Here is a 14268-nt window from a genome sequence, read left to right on the forward strand (position 1 = left end):
TGACTTTCACCCAAATGATCCTGGGCAGAAGACCACAGTGTGTGGGGAAGTGGAGATGTGCAGGCACGTCTGATGGCACCCCTGAGGTGCTCTGGCTGCTGTCCCCGACTGTGTGCTGCCTTGGGCACGTGACGGGATATTTGCTGCGCAGAGACACATATGTGCCTGTGGCTGAGACAGCTGTAGCCAGGAGCACAGCTGTGCTGGGGGCAATATGCTGCCTCTGTGGATGTGTGCTCAAGTCCTGGGCGCTGGGGACAAGGGGTCATGAACACGTCAGATGACACAGGCATCTCAGCCAGGGAGAGCCTAGAGGCTGGGCAGGGGTGCTCAGAGCTTTGACTGCTCAGCCCCACAGGGATCCACCACACTTACCTGCTCAGAGGTTGTTTTGCACTCACAGAGTTCCCCAAGGCTTTTCCAACACAGTGGTAAGCAGTGCTGTCATGTCTCTTCTTTTCCCTTCATCTGAAAATGGTACTGTAAATGCAACGGCTCCTGGCACAACAGTGACACCAACCTCAGAAGCTTCAAGCAAGGAGCAAAAAATGCTCAGGCAGCATTTTCTAGGGACAGCTTGGAGTAACCAAGTCCCAGGGAGCTCTGTAGCCCCCTCAGATATGGAGTTCCCCTGCCTTGCTGCAAGTTCTTCTTCCAGAGGAGACTAAGCTGCCCAGATCGTTGCCATGAATACCCCTCCAGTCTTCCCTCTCCCTGCTGGCCTTTCCTTCAAGGAGAATGTATTGAGGAAGATGGGAGGAGGCTGCTCCTTTTGTGCTCGGTGCCGTTTCCTCCTTCACCAGGCAGGGATGCAAGAGGATCCCTGCAAAGAGGGGCCCAGGTCAGCCCTGCCCTGACCCTGCAGGGAGTTGTGCCTGAGGCTGTTGGAGCACGGGCACGGAGGGAGCTGGGGCACACCCCGGTGTGGGGCTGGGCCTGGGGACCGTGCCTAGGGGACCGTGCGTGTGTCTGTCCCAGGAGCTCTCCATACCCCACCATCCTCCATCCCAGCAGGGCCTTCCAGAGTAGGTAATGTTTCCCCATTTAACGCTATATCTCCCTGCCACTCTTCCCTGCTGGCCCTTGCTGCAAGTGGAATGTGTTTGGAAGAGTTCACAGTTGTTGTTGCTTTCTGCTTGGGATCTTTCTCATCAGGTAAAAAAACTTTGCTTCACTAGGTTCTCTGGAAAAATATTTGGAGATGAACCTTATAGGGAATGAAAATTCATTAAATGTTTTTATTTTTTGGGTTATGAATGAGAATTCCCATTTTTTCCCCATTTCACAGAAAATGCCTCATCTATGAGAATGTACTCATGGAGTGAATTGTAAAAAAACAGGCAGGGTGAAAACCAGAATTTTATGTCTTAGAGCAGAACTGTAATTACCATCCTATATATAACATGTATTGAAATATAACTTTTAAGTACTTATTGACCACTTAAATTATGTATAGAAATAAAATACATGCTCTAAAGCCTTTACAGAATATATATAATTATCTGAGAAAATATGCTATGATGATTAACTTTGAAGCCTTCATTTTATTAATGTGTCTGCAGTAAAGAACCCTGCCATGACACTGTCATAAAGCAAATATGTGCCAGTGCAGTATTAAAGACACACTGTTGTAGTCTGCCTTTTTCTAACAGTCACTGTTTTTGGCAACCCTTGGTATACTTTCTTTCTTTGATTTGGTTTTAGCTGTATTAAGTAGAGCTGAACTGTGAGTGCTCAATATGACAGATAATGAATTTCAGCCATATTCTGTGTCCTGCTGGATTGTGTAGGGAAAACAGTTACTGTACATTAAACAAGCAAGATATAGCTGTGTGCTCTGCAATTGCATCCATACTCTCTAAAACATTCCTGGTAGAGTCCTTTAGCAGAATCATATGTGAACTATTCAATATATGAATTACTTTATATATGAACTGGCTATTGCAGAAATTCACAGAAACCCTAACATCAATGTCTTTCATCTTAGTGGATTTCTGCCGTGAATATCCTTGTGGAAGAAATTTGGCTACATGCATTTCCTTACAAAGCAACTATACCTGTGAGTGCCAATATGGATTCTACTACAGCGATAAGAATTGTTACAGAGGTGAGTTGCAGAAGGACATCAATGCTTTTAGTTACCTGCTCAGGTGAATTTTGCTTCCCATCTCTCTTTTTTTCGTGTTATAATTGAAAACACAATCAGTCTGGGAAAGTGACTGCTGATCGATTCCTTGCTTTGCAGACAGCCACTCCTACAATGACCTAGATTGCTATCTCACAAAACAGTGACACCCAAAGAGGTTAATGTTCTAGGAAGAGAAGGAGAATTATCTGTCAGGGGTGCTGGAGATTAAAAAGAGTGAAAAGCAGGAAAAAATGCAAGTGTCAACCTAACATCAATATTAATGGCCATGATTTAAAAAGGTCCAGACTCATGAAGACCTCTGAACAACCAGATTGATTTTCCCCATTGCTAAACACTCATCAGAGTCCTGTTGAAATGCATTTCTGAAATGCTTCTGAAGGCCAAGCATGTGAGCAAATGGGGCTGTTTATTTAAGTGTCAGGAAGCAGTGTTCTCAAATTTACTTTTGAGGCTTAAGAATCAGGTCAATTCTGAATTACTTTCCCTATAAACCACAGTGAACCACATTAGCTGCTTAATAGCTGCAAATTTGGAGTCCTTAATATGCATATTTTCTCACTAAATTCTGTAACACCTCTCAGAGAGTCTTGTAGCTTCAGGCCATGCTGATAGTTTAATGTTATTCAGTTTCATAATCAGGACAGTCTGGTTGGTCCCAGGATCCTGCCTTCTTCCCTGGTAGCCAAAGTACATCCCCCATTGTGACTGCATTGATTTCTCCTCTACTGATCCCTCCCATACATGAAAAATAGCAGTGATTTTTTTTTTCTGCATTGTATTTCCCCATCCCTGAAGGCTGGCGACCTCTAAGGTGAAACTTGACTTTCTTGAATGCTCTCTAATTTACACTCTCTGTTCTTTCCAGGGAAAGTATACCCAGCGACCATTGGAGTGAGTGCATCTTACAGTGATAGTCTTCAAACAGTAAATTCCACGGAGTATGAGCAGCTGTTCAACAATGTAGCAGCATTTGTGAGTGACGATGGTTTTTTCCCCCCATATATTTGATGCTATACTGGATGTCATGCAGACAGAGAGGACACACACTGTCTTTAATGTGAGGCCTAGAAAAGTTCCACTCTACTAGAGATCTACTTCTTTCAAAGAATGCTTCACATTAGTTTGGACCTATTTGTAAAAGACTTGAACTCTGCCCTCACATGAGCACATGCATGGCTCTTGCTGAAGTGAAGGGAATCCCTGAAGTAATATCTGCATTTTTAGTACCACTTCTACTCTGGGGAGCTCTCACATAAATTGCTTCTGCATCTTTCACCATTTCCTCTCCAGAAACAATGGGGCTGAGTGAAGTTTTCCAGCCACTGAGTTTCTGATCTCTGCTATTTGCTGAAGGCTCAATAATACTCAGTGGTATGAGTAAAAATGAAAAATTTTAACTTTTTAAAAGAAAATTATCAGTTCCACACAGCACGAACTTTTCAGAATGGCTGTCCAGCTGTGTCTAAATACCGAATAATAAGCCTCTTTCAATAATCTACCAGTATTAGTATTTTAATGTTATTAGTGAAATGGATACTGCACATTTTTTATAATTCTATGATTATACATAAAATCTGGTAATAGAGTCCCTGGAGAAATAAGATGAACAGTTTGATTTATACTGCCATGTTGAAACAGTGGATTTGGTCTTTTCTCTTTCTGGCAGTAAGGAAGAAGAGATACAAAGCTCTACCAGACATCTGATCAAAAAATATTCACCAGATATTAATCAGGAATCATCAAAAATGGTTATCAATTTCTGCATGTTATTATATTGCTTCCTATGAATGTTGTATCAGAAAGTACAAAAAGTTGTTCCTCCAGAATGTTAAAAAATAATTTCCTCAATTTTTTTGTCCAGCATTTTTTCATGATAAGGCTACAGGAGAGCATCATATGTAGGATTAAAATAGATACATAATAGAATGCAAAAGTGAAAATAGCATAGAAAATAATTAGAATTTTATTACAAAGAAATATGGATAGTATATCTTTCATTTCAGTTGAATTAGAAATCTTATCCTCTTCTCATGGTGCCTCCAGCTTGTGTGGCTGCTGAAGGCAGCTGCCTCCACTGGTTGTTCCCTGCTTCACATAGGATGAGGGAGAGCAGTGACTTTTCTTCTGATCCTGTTCAGCTCCCAATGCTTTCATCAGTGCTTCTTCCCACAAGATCAACCAAGCCCTGACGATCCCCCTTCACTGCCTCTCAGGAACATGTGCCATTTGTGAGGAGGTAGACTTCTTCCTCTTCCCTCTACTTGTACAGATTGGTGCTGTGGAGATGCTCTCCTAAGCAATGAGTTTGCAAGGGAGTATCTGTAACTATCAGCCAGTTAACCCTAATACACTGCCTGACATTCATTCTCCATCCCTCCACTGCCCTCCCATGCTCCCTGTTCTTCCATAATCTACAGCACCACCCCACTGTTACTCTTCTGCAATATCTTTCCTGGTGGATTTAACACATTACCTTACTTTATTTATGCCTATAGTAGCATATTCTGTATTAAAGCTTTACAGCAGAATCCTCAATGGTTCATGTGATTTTTAGTCTATGTTTCTGCTTGCCTTGAACTCCAATTTCTTTCTCCTTAATAGTTTAAGACGGCCTTCGACAATCTAACAGGCTACATACAAACTGTCATCGTGGAAATTCAGTAAGTTTGCCAGTTTGTTTTTTGCTCAGTACATGCTTCCCACATACCTCATTTTAATCTGTTTCCCATGAAGTACTCAGTTCAATAAAAGATATGAGTTCAGCTCAGAACGCTTCCCCTTAAAGGAGGGATGCTGGCCCCATTTTTACCCCAATATGTCTGTGAAATGGGCTGGCTAAGGCAGCTCCACACTGGATGTCCTGCTTTTACTACCATGTAGGATACAGCACTGTGCTGTAACTAGCAGTCCCTGTGTTATCTGACATGTCTGAAATTCTAAGTTAACTTTGAGGTTCCTATGACCACTGGGAGTGCTACCCAGCTTGGAGTCCTAGTTTAATTTAAAAAACACCCTCATTACAGGAGGGATAGAAAATGCATTTTATTGTGGATTTGTTGGTGTCTCGTGATGGCAGGTTGAGCAAAGATGTTACTGAATGGGTTGTGGTGACTGTAGCTGTGGGCATAGGTCCCTTGCTGGTCTAGGTAGACCCTGTCAGATGTCCCTCTCTTTCCATCCCCATCTGTTACAGGTTACTGTCCCCAGAGCTCTGCCAGCTTCTCTGTATTCCCTAACCCACATCAAGCAAAACCTGGCATGCTAGCACACACCAGTGTGTGCACTTTCAGTGCACCCCAGGGATTAAGCAGCTAAGTAGTGTTGTTCTAACAGAGTTGTGGGGGCAGTAACTTCCAGCTGAGCAGTTGTGACATGGGGCACTGTAACACCTCAAGGAACTACAGCAATCTGCCACTTAAGGATATTTGTGTGCATATCCTGGCAGCATGAGGTTTAGCTGAAGAACAGGGAAGTCACTGCTGTTCTCCACCTCACGCCAGGGAGGTTGCTGTGAGCTGAACCCAACCCAGCTGGTGTGCAGTTGGCACAGATACCTCTACATTGCAGAGACCCTTCTGCATTCATTGTGGCCATACCCTGAATTATCCTCACCACACTTCAGGGTGTGTTCTCTACATCGTGCCTGGTTGACACCACAGGCTGATGGAAGCACGTGAAAGTTGGGGTCTAACAGATGAGGTTCTCCACACTACAGCTGGCTTGAAGTTAACCCAGTTAGAAAATGTCAGTTGTGTGTCAGCAGCACACAAAGGAACAATGTTGTTAGCATTAAATCCAGCAGCTACCTATTTACAGCTGGACCCACTGGGAAGATGGCTGATAATGTATTCCTGAGCAAGATTTACACTCGTTTTCAGGTCTCTTGGCAACTACCTATGTTATGGGAAGAAAGAAGCTAGGGGAGAGAGGGAGATTTGGCAGAAATTTTCTCTTGTCTTTGCATCTAGTTTGCCATCCATATGGACTATGTGAAACTTCAACGTGGTGCTATCTGTCCTTTTCAGACCTCCAAAAGAAAGCAGAAATTCTGCTCCAGTGAATGTAACAGTGACAAACCTGTTCACGTGGAACTCAACTGTAAATGAGGCCTCAGTTAATTCTGCAGTACAACATGAAATAAACAGTGGAGAAGAGTCATATGTCCGTACTTACGAAAGTATGTAACTCCGTACTAGGGAAGTAACTAATCAGCAGAAACAGAGGTTCTTAAAACCTGGTTGGAAGATTTCTGTGGGCATAGAAGCTCATCAAATCATAAGCCTTGCTGATTTTAAGGACCTGAATGTTCAATCTTGGTAATTTTGAAGATTCAACCATTCAGCGCTAGGGTCTTTTGTCTTATTAAGGCTTTCTACTTCCTATGTAAAGAAGAAAAGGAGAATATTTATTCTGTGGTAAGCAATGACATGGCAGTTTTAACTTGCTGATTGTTAGGTAGTGGGAAAATTCTGGATAAAATATATACAGCGATAGATTGTGCTTCTGAGAATAAGCCAGTATTTTACTGGCAAAATAGGATGAAAGTCTCTTTAGACTCACTGATTAGCTGCTAAGTGATTCGTTGATCTAAACCAGTAAAGTCTTGCATTACTAAGAGTGTAATACTGGGAGAAAGATTTTCTAATTAAAATAAGATTTTTTTTCTCTCTCTTTTTTTTTTTTAATATAAGTTCCTATTTTGAAATCAGCTTTCTCAAAAGGCATAGCTAATAATTAAGAGTCCATTTCATGGCTTAAAGCCTGAGTTTGGTCTCTGAAGGTGACTGTATCTGCCTCAGTCATGACGTTTCCTATGTGCTGATCCTAAGCATGAGGAGGAAATAGAAAACCTCTGAGAGCTCCCAAGGCACCAGTGCAGTCACATCCCTCTACAGCATGCCATGCACTGAGGTCTTGAAACCATTCCCACCACAAGGACATGGATCTAAAGAGCAACACATTGGGCAAACAGAATACTAATGCTACTCATGAAATGAGCTGCATGCCCATAAATGTTTATATCTCTCTAGAACTATATGGGATCTAGGTCTCACAGTTCAGTTGTAGAAAAAAACTAAGAGAATAGTTTTCTCTTTCTCTATAGTTTTCTCTGTAGGGTTTTTTTTTTCAAGGTGAGTCAGAAAGTCAGTGTTCAGAATATGAACTTACAGGCAGAATGTCCCTTTTCATAGACTGGAGCCAGGAAGGTTTGGAAGCAGTTGTAGGAGGCTGAGAAACAGAAGGTCAGAAGATGTGATGGAAACAGGACCTTAATTGGTAAAGAGCAAGGGGAAACAATGGGCTGGTCCAAAAGTCTGCAATATTGATGTCCCAGGAAAAGGACTTATAATTTTTTCTCTTTAGAATTACTAAATAATTTATTTATGATTTACTGGGCAAGTGCACTGCTTTCTATGAAAAGGTATTCAGGTTTGCTCCCTGTTTCTCTTTTAAAGAGACAACATCTTGTGCTATTTATCAATGTGATACTCAAACCACGGTGTGTGAAGGGGACATGTTTCCAGAATGCAAATGCAAACCTGGTTTAGAAAAGACAGAATGGGATGATCGTTCTTGTTCAGGTAAGAACCTTGCTGCTTTTTCTATCCCTGAAAGGCTGACCTGCTTTTTCCCTCTCTCAGTTCCTTTTTGAGAAGGGTGCTGGGCAAATGTGCTGACCTCTAAAAATCAGGGAATGTGCATCCTGTGAAGACAGCCATAGAAATACATCCTCATGTTTCACTTTGAACAAATCTATAATTTTATTCCAGTAGAATAAATTACTAAAACTTGATAAAATCATCACTGAAACCAGTGAGTAGGCAAGTCTTTAGAAGTATTGTTAGACTCCTGGTAAGAACTGAAACATAAACAGGTAAAGGATGGAACAGATTGAATCCTATACTCACAGCTTTCTCTGCTAGGACATGTTTTGGGAATAAATTCTACATGTTACTTGAAGGCAGCTGACAGAACTGGAAGTCTCATGATGCATTACATGTTAAGGCTGTGTTAAGGCTCTCTTCCTTGCTTATAATTCTAGGTTTGCATTACCCGGATTTAGACAGGTTTTTGTGAGAAGAATGATTTCTGTCATTTTTGGGACCTGTTAGTTGTTGGGGTTTTATTTATTTTCTTGTTTTGAGTTCTTTTAGTGAGTGCTCTGTTTATATTTTTAGCTACCCTCCAAAGCCCTGTGATTTACCTAATTTTCTTCTAAATACCTTACTTTTTTCTTGTGGAAACTAAAATTTTCACACTACAGAAGGAAAAAAAAGATTTAAGATTTTAAGAAAAACAAAAAACCCCTCAAAAATCAATGATAAAGCTATGAAAGCTGGCTACAATAAATCCCAATGAGATGTGATCCGGTGTAGGCCTTTGTGACCCCCGTGCCTGTCTAAAACTGATACAGTTTGCCATACAAATCATCTGCTGTGAGATCAAACTGCAGGCCATTGCTTGCCTATGTAAGATGCAGCCTAGCCAGATTTCTTTTTTGATGAAGTTGGATGGTTTTAAACACAGCCTGTTTACTTCTAATTTTGTGATTTTATATTTCAGTTTTTGTTTTGCATAGGTACAGTCCTAAAAAAGCCATTCTGATGATTTAAAGCACAAGAAAGGGGTGTGTGTGTTTCCAGAGCAATAAAATAATCTTTTATCTGCAATTCACTCATGTTTTTCTCCCTGAAAATACAGCTTGCAGTAAAAACTGTACTGCAGAGGCACACAAGTACTGCGTAAAAGAAGAAACGGTTCCAGTATGCAGATGTATGACTAACTTTAAACAGGAGGATGGAAACTGTGTGGCGTGAGTACTCAGGTTTTTACTGCATTCCTGTGTTGTAGGCAAAGGTAGGGGAGAAGAACATCTACTACAGGGTCAGCTGCAATCCAGAAGAATGGGCTGCAGCTATGAGAATCAGAGAGGTGCCCAAGGGGGAGAGCAGGTGGACAAACTCCCGTGGTGTCACAAGTTGTGGCATTTTCATTCCTTGGCATTAGTCTTTTGTGTGCGCTCATAACACCTCAGAGTAAAGTCAAAGAGAGCCAAGGTTCACCCGTGAGTCAGTGAAGAGGATAAAGTACTTCACCACCACATAAACACAAACTACTCCTGCAGAGTGGCTGAGCCATGGGAACTGCTGTGCTGAAGTGTTTAGTAAGCAACAGGCATCAGAGCAAGACATGCCTCCAGTCCCTGGAATGTTTCCACTTTTATCAGTGGGGACTGTTTCCTGGTAACTTTCAGACCTATGTTATTCCCTCCTGGTTTTCTCCTGAGGGTGTTTCTGTCAGCTCAGGATCAGGACAGAACAGTGGTGTTTGCTGGTGAAGCCGAGTGAGTGACTGGTTGTGCTCCACTCTGGTGGATAAGCAGAGAGATTCACTCCCCATATCCATTAATTCAGCTCTTTTTGTAGCTATTACTGCTGAAAATTGAAAATTTCTTACCATAAAGTTGATATATTTTAAATATATGGAACTACTGTGGGAGGAAGATAAAGACTTGCCAGTCCTTATAGACCTTATACTGAGCTCTTTGTTAAAGACATTGCATGGCAGTTCCAAGTGGCTCAGAGGTGCAGGGCTTAGTTCTTTAGAAAAATTAGGTCCTTTTAACATTTTTCAGACTAAGAACCTGAAACTTTGAGTGCTGAGATCACCAATCACTCCGAAAATCTCAGATTGTTTCACTCTAATGGAAGTAAATAATTCAGTAGTAAGATAGGATTAAAGAGGAAACCTGTAATGAACACACTTTGTGGAGAAATTGCTGATAAAAAGGGGGAATATGCTATTGTTTTGTGATCATAGAATGGTTTGGATTAAAAGGGACCCTAAAGATCATATTTGCTTTCTTTCCTCTTTTTCTTTTTTCTCTTCTGTAGTTGTCCAGTGGGCTACTCTGGGGAGGATTGCAGGGACAGTAAGTATAAGAATTTCTGATTTTTAATTATGGTGTTGAAGAATACCTAGTTATGCTTAATCTGTCTGAGAGAACAAAAAAGTAGTAGCCTTTAGGGGTGCCACCATTCCACATTTATTGAAGGAAAATGTTAGAAATAAAAAGTGAAATTTCTCTGTTGCCTTATGTGCCTAGGGCATGGGAAGAGCCTAAGTGACACCTAACTGCGTAGTTTAGCATCAATACTAGCTTAGACAACCCCTGCACCCTCCCAGTTGTTCCTACACCTCACCTATAACTATGTGTAAAACCATTCAGTGCATAGCATTAGGAACTAGAGCTGAGGTCAAAATAGCCATCCAGAAGAGATGGTCTTCAATGCAGATCCTTAATTTACATCTTTCTGTGTCCACAAAATGTTGTAAGCGCCAGGAGCCTGGGAATAAATTCCTCCCTTCCTCCCCTCCTCCCTTCCTTCCCCTTGTTTTTCAATATTCACTGTGAGTTTTCAATTGATCAACTGACACATTTCTTGTTTGCTGTGTTTTTTCCCCCCAGATACTGAACTCATCCTTATAATCGTGGGCACAGTGTTTGGAGCCATTATCCTGAGTTTAGTGATAGCAGTCTCTATTATTTCAGTCAGGTAAGAATATTTCTTACAGTTGAATAGGAACTGCATTGCTGTGTGTTCATAAAAAGGGTTTTGTGCTAGGTATGCTATAAAAATCTGTTGCATGCTTCAGGATGGGACTGAGCATTCAAAATAAGGTGGGAGTGGGCAACCAATAAGTTGGACTTAATAAGGAAGGCACACTAAATAGTCTTTTAAAATCTCCTTTGTTCTTTCATTTCCTCTGAAGAGCAAAAGGAAAACGAAATCCAGAGAAGAGGAGCCTGATACAGCCAGAGTATTCCAACACAAATAGATCTGATGACAGACCGGGCATGTTCCCCAGGGTCCAGACCACTTCTGGCCATGCAAACCCAGGATATCAGTCAAACAACCCCTATGAGATGCGTTCCACAAATAGAGGTCATTTTCCAGAGAGGGATTATGATGATTTGGTAAGTGTTTCACATAGTCCTGTGGGAATGGAATTCCTGAGCGGTGGCGTTGTGGGCTGCAGACACTGTGGGAACCTCAGCTCCCCTCTTTACATCCTCCCTTGGTCTAGAAGGCCAAAGTGCTATAAAGGCATCCAAACAACTGTAGCTGCAGCTGAAAAAAATTCCCTTAATACAGAAATTTGCCTTAGAACAGAGATCAGCCCTCATAAAGACCTTTCTAAGCCCCAGTAGTCATCCTTGAGCCACAGGAGGGATATGTGAAAAGCAAGGGTCCAAGCAAGAGCTTGGCTGCCCAGTGGTCTGCTGTGTCGTAGGATATTTGCCTGCACTGACCAAACTCAGCCCTCAGCACAGGTGTGCCTGCAAGTATCACAGGCTGCTACCACCTGAGCTTCTTTTAGGCTATTGTAGAGTCAACAGGTGCTGCAGTGGCACCTCCCAGCTGCAGGCTCCTGCAAGATTCACAGTCAGTTTAAGCTGGGACAGATGCCCAGGGGGTTGTGTCCTCCCACCCAGCTGCTGCTGCCTTGTTCACAGCAAAAGCCTCAGCAGCTGCTGCAGCATTGCAGAGGGGAAAGGTGTGAAGTGCCGTGAATAATCTAGAACAGCTTTTGCACTGCTGTAGCCCAGGGGAGCCTGGTCAGCAGAAGTGTGTCATTACCTGGAAGGAATGTTCTAAAAAAAATGCCTGTTTTATCCTTGAATTCTGCAAGGGAGCCCTGGAGGAAGCAGAGGCTTGATATTAGCTCAGTTTGGGTTAATAACACCAAGGTTATGGGATTGATCTCTGTATGGGCCATTCATGCAAGTGTTGGGCTTGATGATCCTTGTGACTCCTTATTTCTCTTCTTTTCTTGTCTAAAAATTCTCTGTAGTACGAAATATCACGGGAGCCTAGGGGCTTTAGGATGCAGAGCAGATATTGAGCAACCAGAGCAGTAGAAGGATGGACGACCAGCACAACACTGGCTCAAGAGCAAAGAGTTTCACAGCCTCTCACCAATGCAGTTACTTCAGCAGAAGAGACATCAACGTCCTTAACCCCAGATTCTCTCAAGATTTCCTAGAGGAAGACTCCTGCTTGAAAGATGTCATGGACAACTTTGAAATAAGGGAAAAATGTAAGAGAGTAGGGAGAAGAAGAGAACTTCTTTTAAAAGAAGAACTAATGTGGTCCAATAAACATTAGACTTCTTCAGTGAAGACAGTACATTGGCAAGAGAGTGAATGCAGACAAGATAAAGGATTTTAACCCTGCTGGTTTTCAGTTCTTCTGGAAGATGGTCCAGGCAATATGTGTGATGCTGAAAAAATGTCAGTACCCAGAACTTCACTTGGATTTGTGCTCACTCAGTTTGAACTATGGCTTTGGGCAGATGGAAACTGTTTTTCATGAGAACCTGACCTGTTTCACTTTACTGTATCAGATACAGGTTTTTTCACCCTCCTCAACCCCCAAATATTTCCCATCTGAAAGCATTCTGTTCAGATCTCTGCTGATCTGTGTTGTGTGAGACAATGGGACTTGTCTGACCTTTTCCACAGCCTTCCTTCCCAATACAATGACAAGATACAATATCTTCAAACAAACACTATTCTTCTTCATCTTGCAAAACTGCATCGATTTTACATTTTTAGTTCCTGTGGAAAGTGTTAGCATTTTTTTTTCTCTTGCAGTCTTTATGTTTGAATGATCATAAGCTTGGTGTTTGGGGTTTTTTAAATTTCTTACATAAATCTGTCTGTAAAAGAATTTACATTTTAGTGTATTTTACTGAGTGTGCGTCATCTGTTGACTGGCATTAACATTATACTTATAAAAAATACTTATATTCACATATATGTACATATATTTATAGATTACAATCATTTAAAGCATCGTTTAATTCTGTTCTATTTTGTGGTTTGGTTTTTATATAAGCAGATTAAGTTTTCCTATTAAACATTATTTTTTCTCAGTACCAAGGCTTTCTTATATTCCTCCCAGTGATGTGTTTTGGTTTTTTTCAAACTCCAGAGACTATTTTGTGTTAAAATTTGTGCAGAGTTTAGACACAAGTGTGCACAGACTAGTTACATCAGCACATCAGCACCCAGCTTTCACTCGGAAGTTCAGAAATGTTATTAAGTATTACAGAAGGTAAAATGTTTATTGTTGTGAGACTGGCACCAATATTCAGTGGTTGCTTTTGGTGGGAGCTGGGTAGTCAGTGCAGCTGGGTTTCCTTTGAAAATGCTGGACAAGCTGCTCTGTCTGATGGCAGCTGTTAATGGCCCAGATGAAAAACAAAAGTGTCTTTCAGTTTAAATGACAAGTTTGGGGGTCAGTGGTAGAGAACACTGTATGTGGCTGCAGAGGTGACCAGGATGTCCATGCAGATGCTTGTTTCCAGTGCTCTCTGTGACCAAAACCAGCTCCCACTTGCCAGTTAAGTGATTGAAAGCTGAGAACTAAACAGTCTTGATCTTTCTCATGTGGCTTCTGTAGCAAAAGAAGGTAGGCCCTGCTTTCTCAGAAGTAGCCTGGTGAGAAAAGGTGCTATTTTCTCCCTGTTGTTTTTCTGAGGTTTCACTGTTTCTTCCTTCCAGTTCACTCCTGTCCCCTTTGCTGCTGTCACCCGGCTGCACAGCATCTGCCATTGGCAGGGTCTGTAAGAGCCCAGGTTCTGGTGGCCTCAGCCAACCCCACCATCTGTGTGCATCTCAGCATGCTCAGCATGGCTCCATGGGAGCAGGGCTAGCTGGATTTAACTGCTCATGATACCTTGTTCAAAGGATGGGGAGGGATTTGGTCTTATTTTCTTGACTTTTCCTCTGAGAGTACTCGCCTGTGAGGAGCAAAGCAAGGCACAGTGTTTACACTTAACAAGAGGCAGAGAGACCCATTCTTCCTCCAGTTAGAAAAGCCCTGCAAACTGGATGAGCTCTGCCCCCCCTTTAATGTGTGACCCCCCATGCCTGCTGCTCCCTTCTTTTTCTTTGAGCCCTGTGTGTCTCCACAACAACCTGGGTGAAGGAGATGCTCATAGCTTCTAATCCTTCTGCTCAGTCCTTTCCTTTCCCCCTTTTCTCTGACTTTTCAGCACAGGAAAAGGTTCCGCTGTCTGTAGCACTCTGTTTAACCCATGCAGGCTTC

The 14268-nt window shown here is 42.0% G+C and overlaps 1 protein-coding gene across 2 annotated transcripts in view; it reads left to right on the forward strand.

Moving 5' to 3' along the window:
- MUC13 (mucin 13, cell surface associated) overlaps window positions 1-13093 on the forward strand; it is an 18256-nt gene extending 5163 nt beyond the window's left edge. The window contains exons 3-12 of one of the 2 annotated variants that reach the window (XM_042040305.1): window positions 1988-2107; window positions 3015-3121; window positions 4751-4809; window positions 6175-6326; window positions 7606-7731; window positions 8852-8963; window positions 10045-10082; window positions 10620-10707; window positions 10925-11129; window positions 12008-13093. In XM_042040305.1, coding sequence (XP_041896239.1) covers window positions 1988-2107; window positions 3015-3121; window positions 4751-4809; window positions 6175-6326; window positions 7606-7731; window positions 8852-8963; window positions 10045-10082; window positions 10620-10707; window positions 10925-11129; window positions 12008-12058 — 1058 coding nt within the window. In that variant the 3' untranslated portion in view covers window positions 12059-13093. Of the gene's footprint in view, window positions 1-1987; window positions 2108-3014; window positions 3122-4750; window positions 4810-6174; window positions 6327-7601; window positions 7732-8851; window positions 8964-10044; window positions 10083-10619; window positions 10708-10924; window positions 11130-12007 lie in introns of both variants that reach the window. The other variant, XM_042040306.1, reaches the window with a different exon arrangement.
- The last annotated feature ends 1175 nt before the right edge of the window (window positions 13094-14268 follow it).

This window comes from Corvus kubaryi, unplaced genomic scaffold (genome assembly GCF_017639235.1).
Source record: "Corvus kubaryi isolate FWS band 111438036 unplaced genomic scaffold, C.kubaryi_AGA036_p1.0 37396, whole genome shotgun sequence".
Lineage (NCBI taxonomy): Eukaryota > Metazoa > Chordata > Aves > Passeriformes > Corvidae > Corvus > Corvus kubaryi.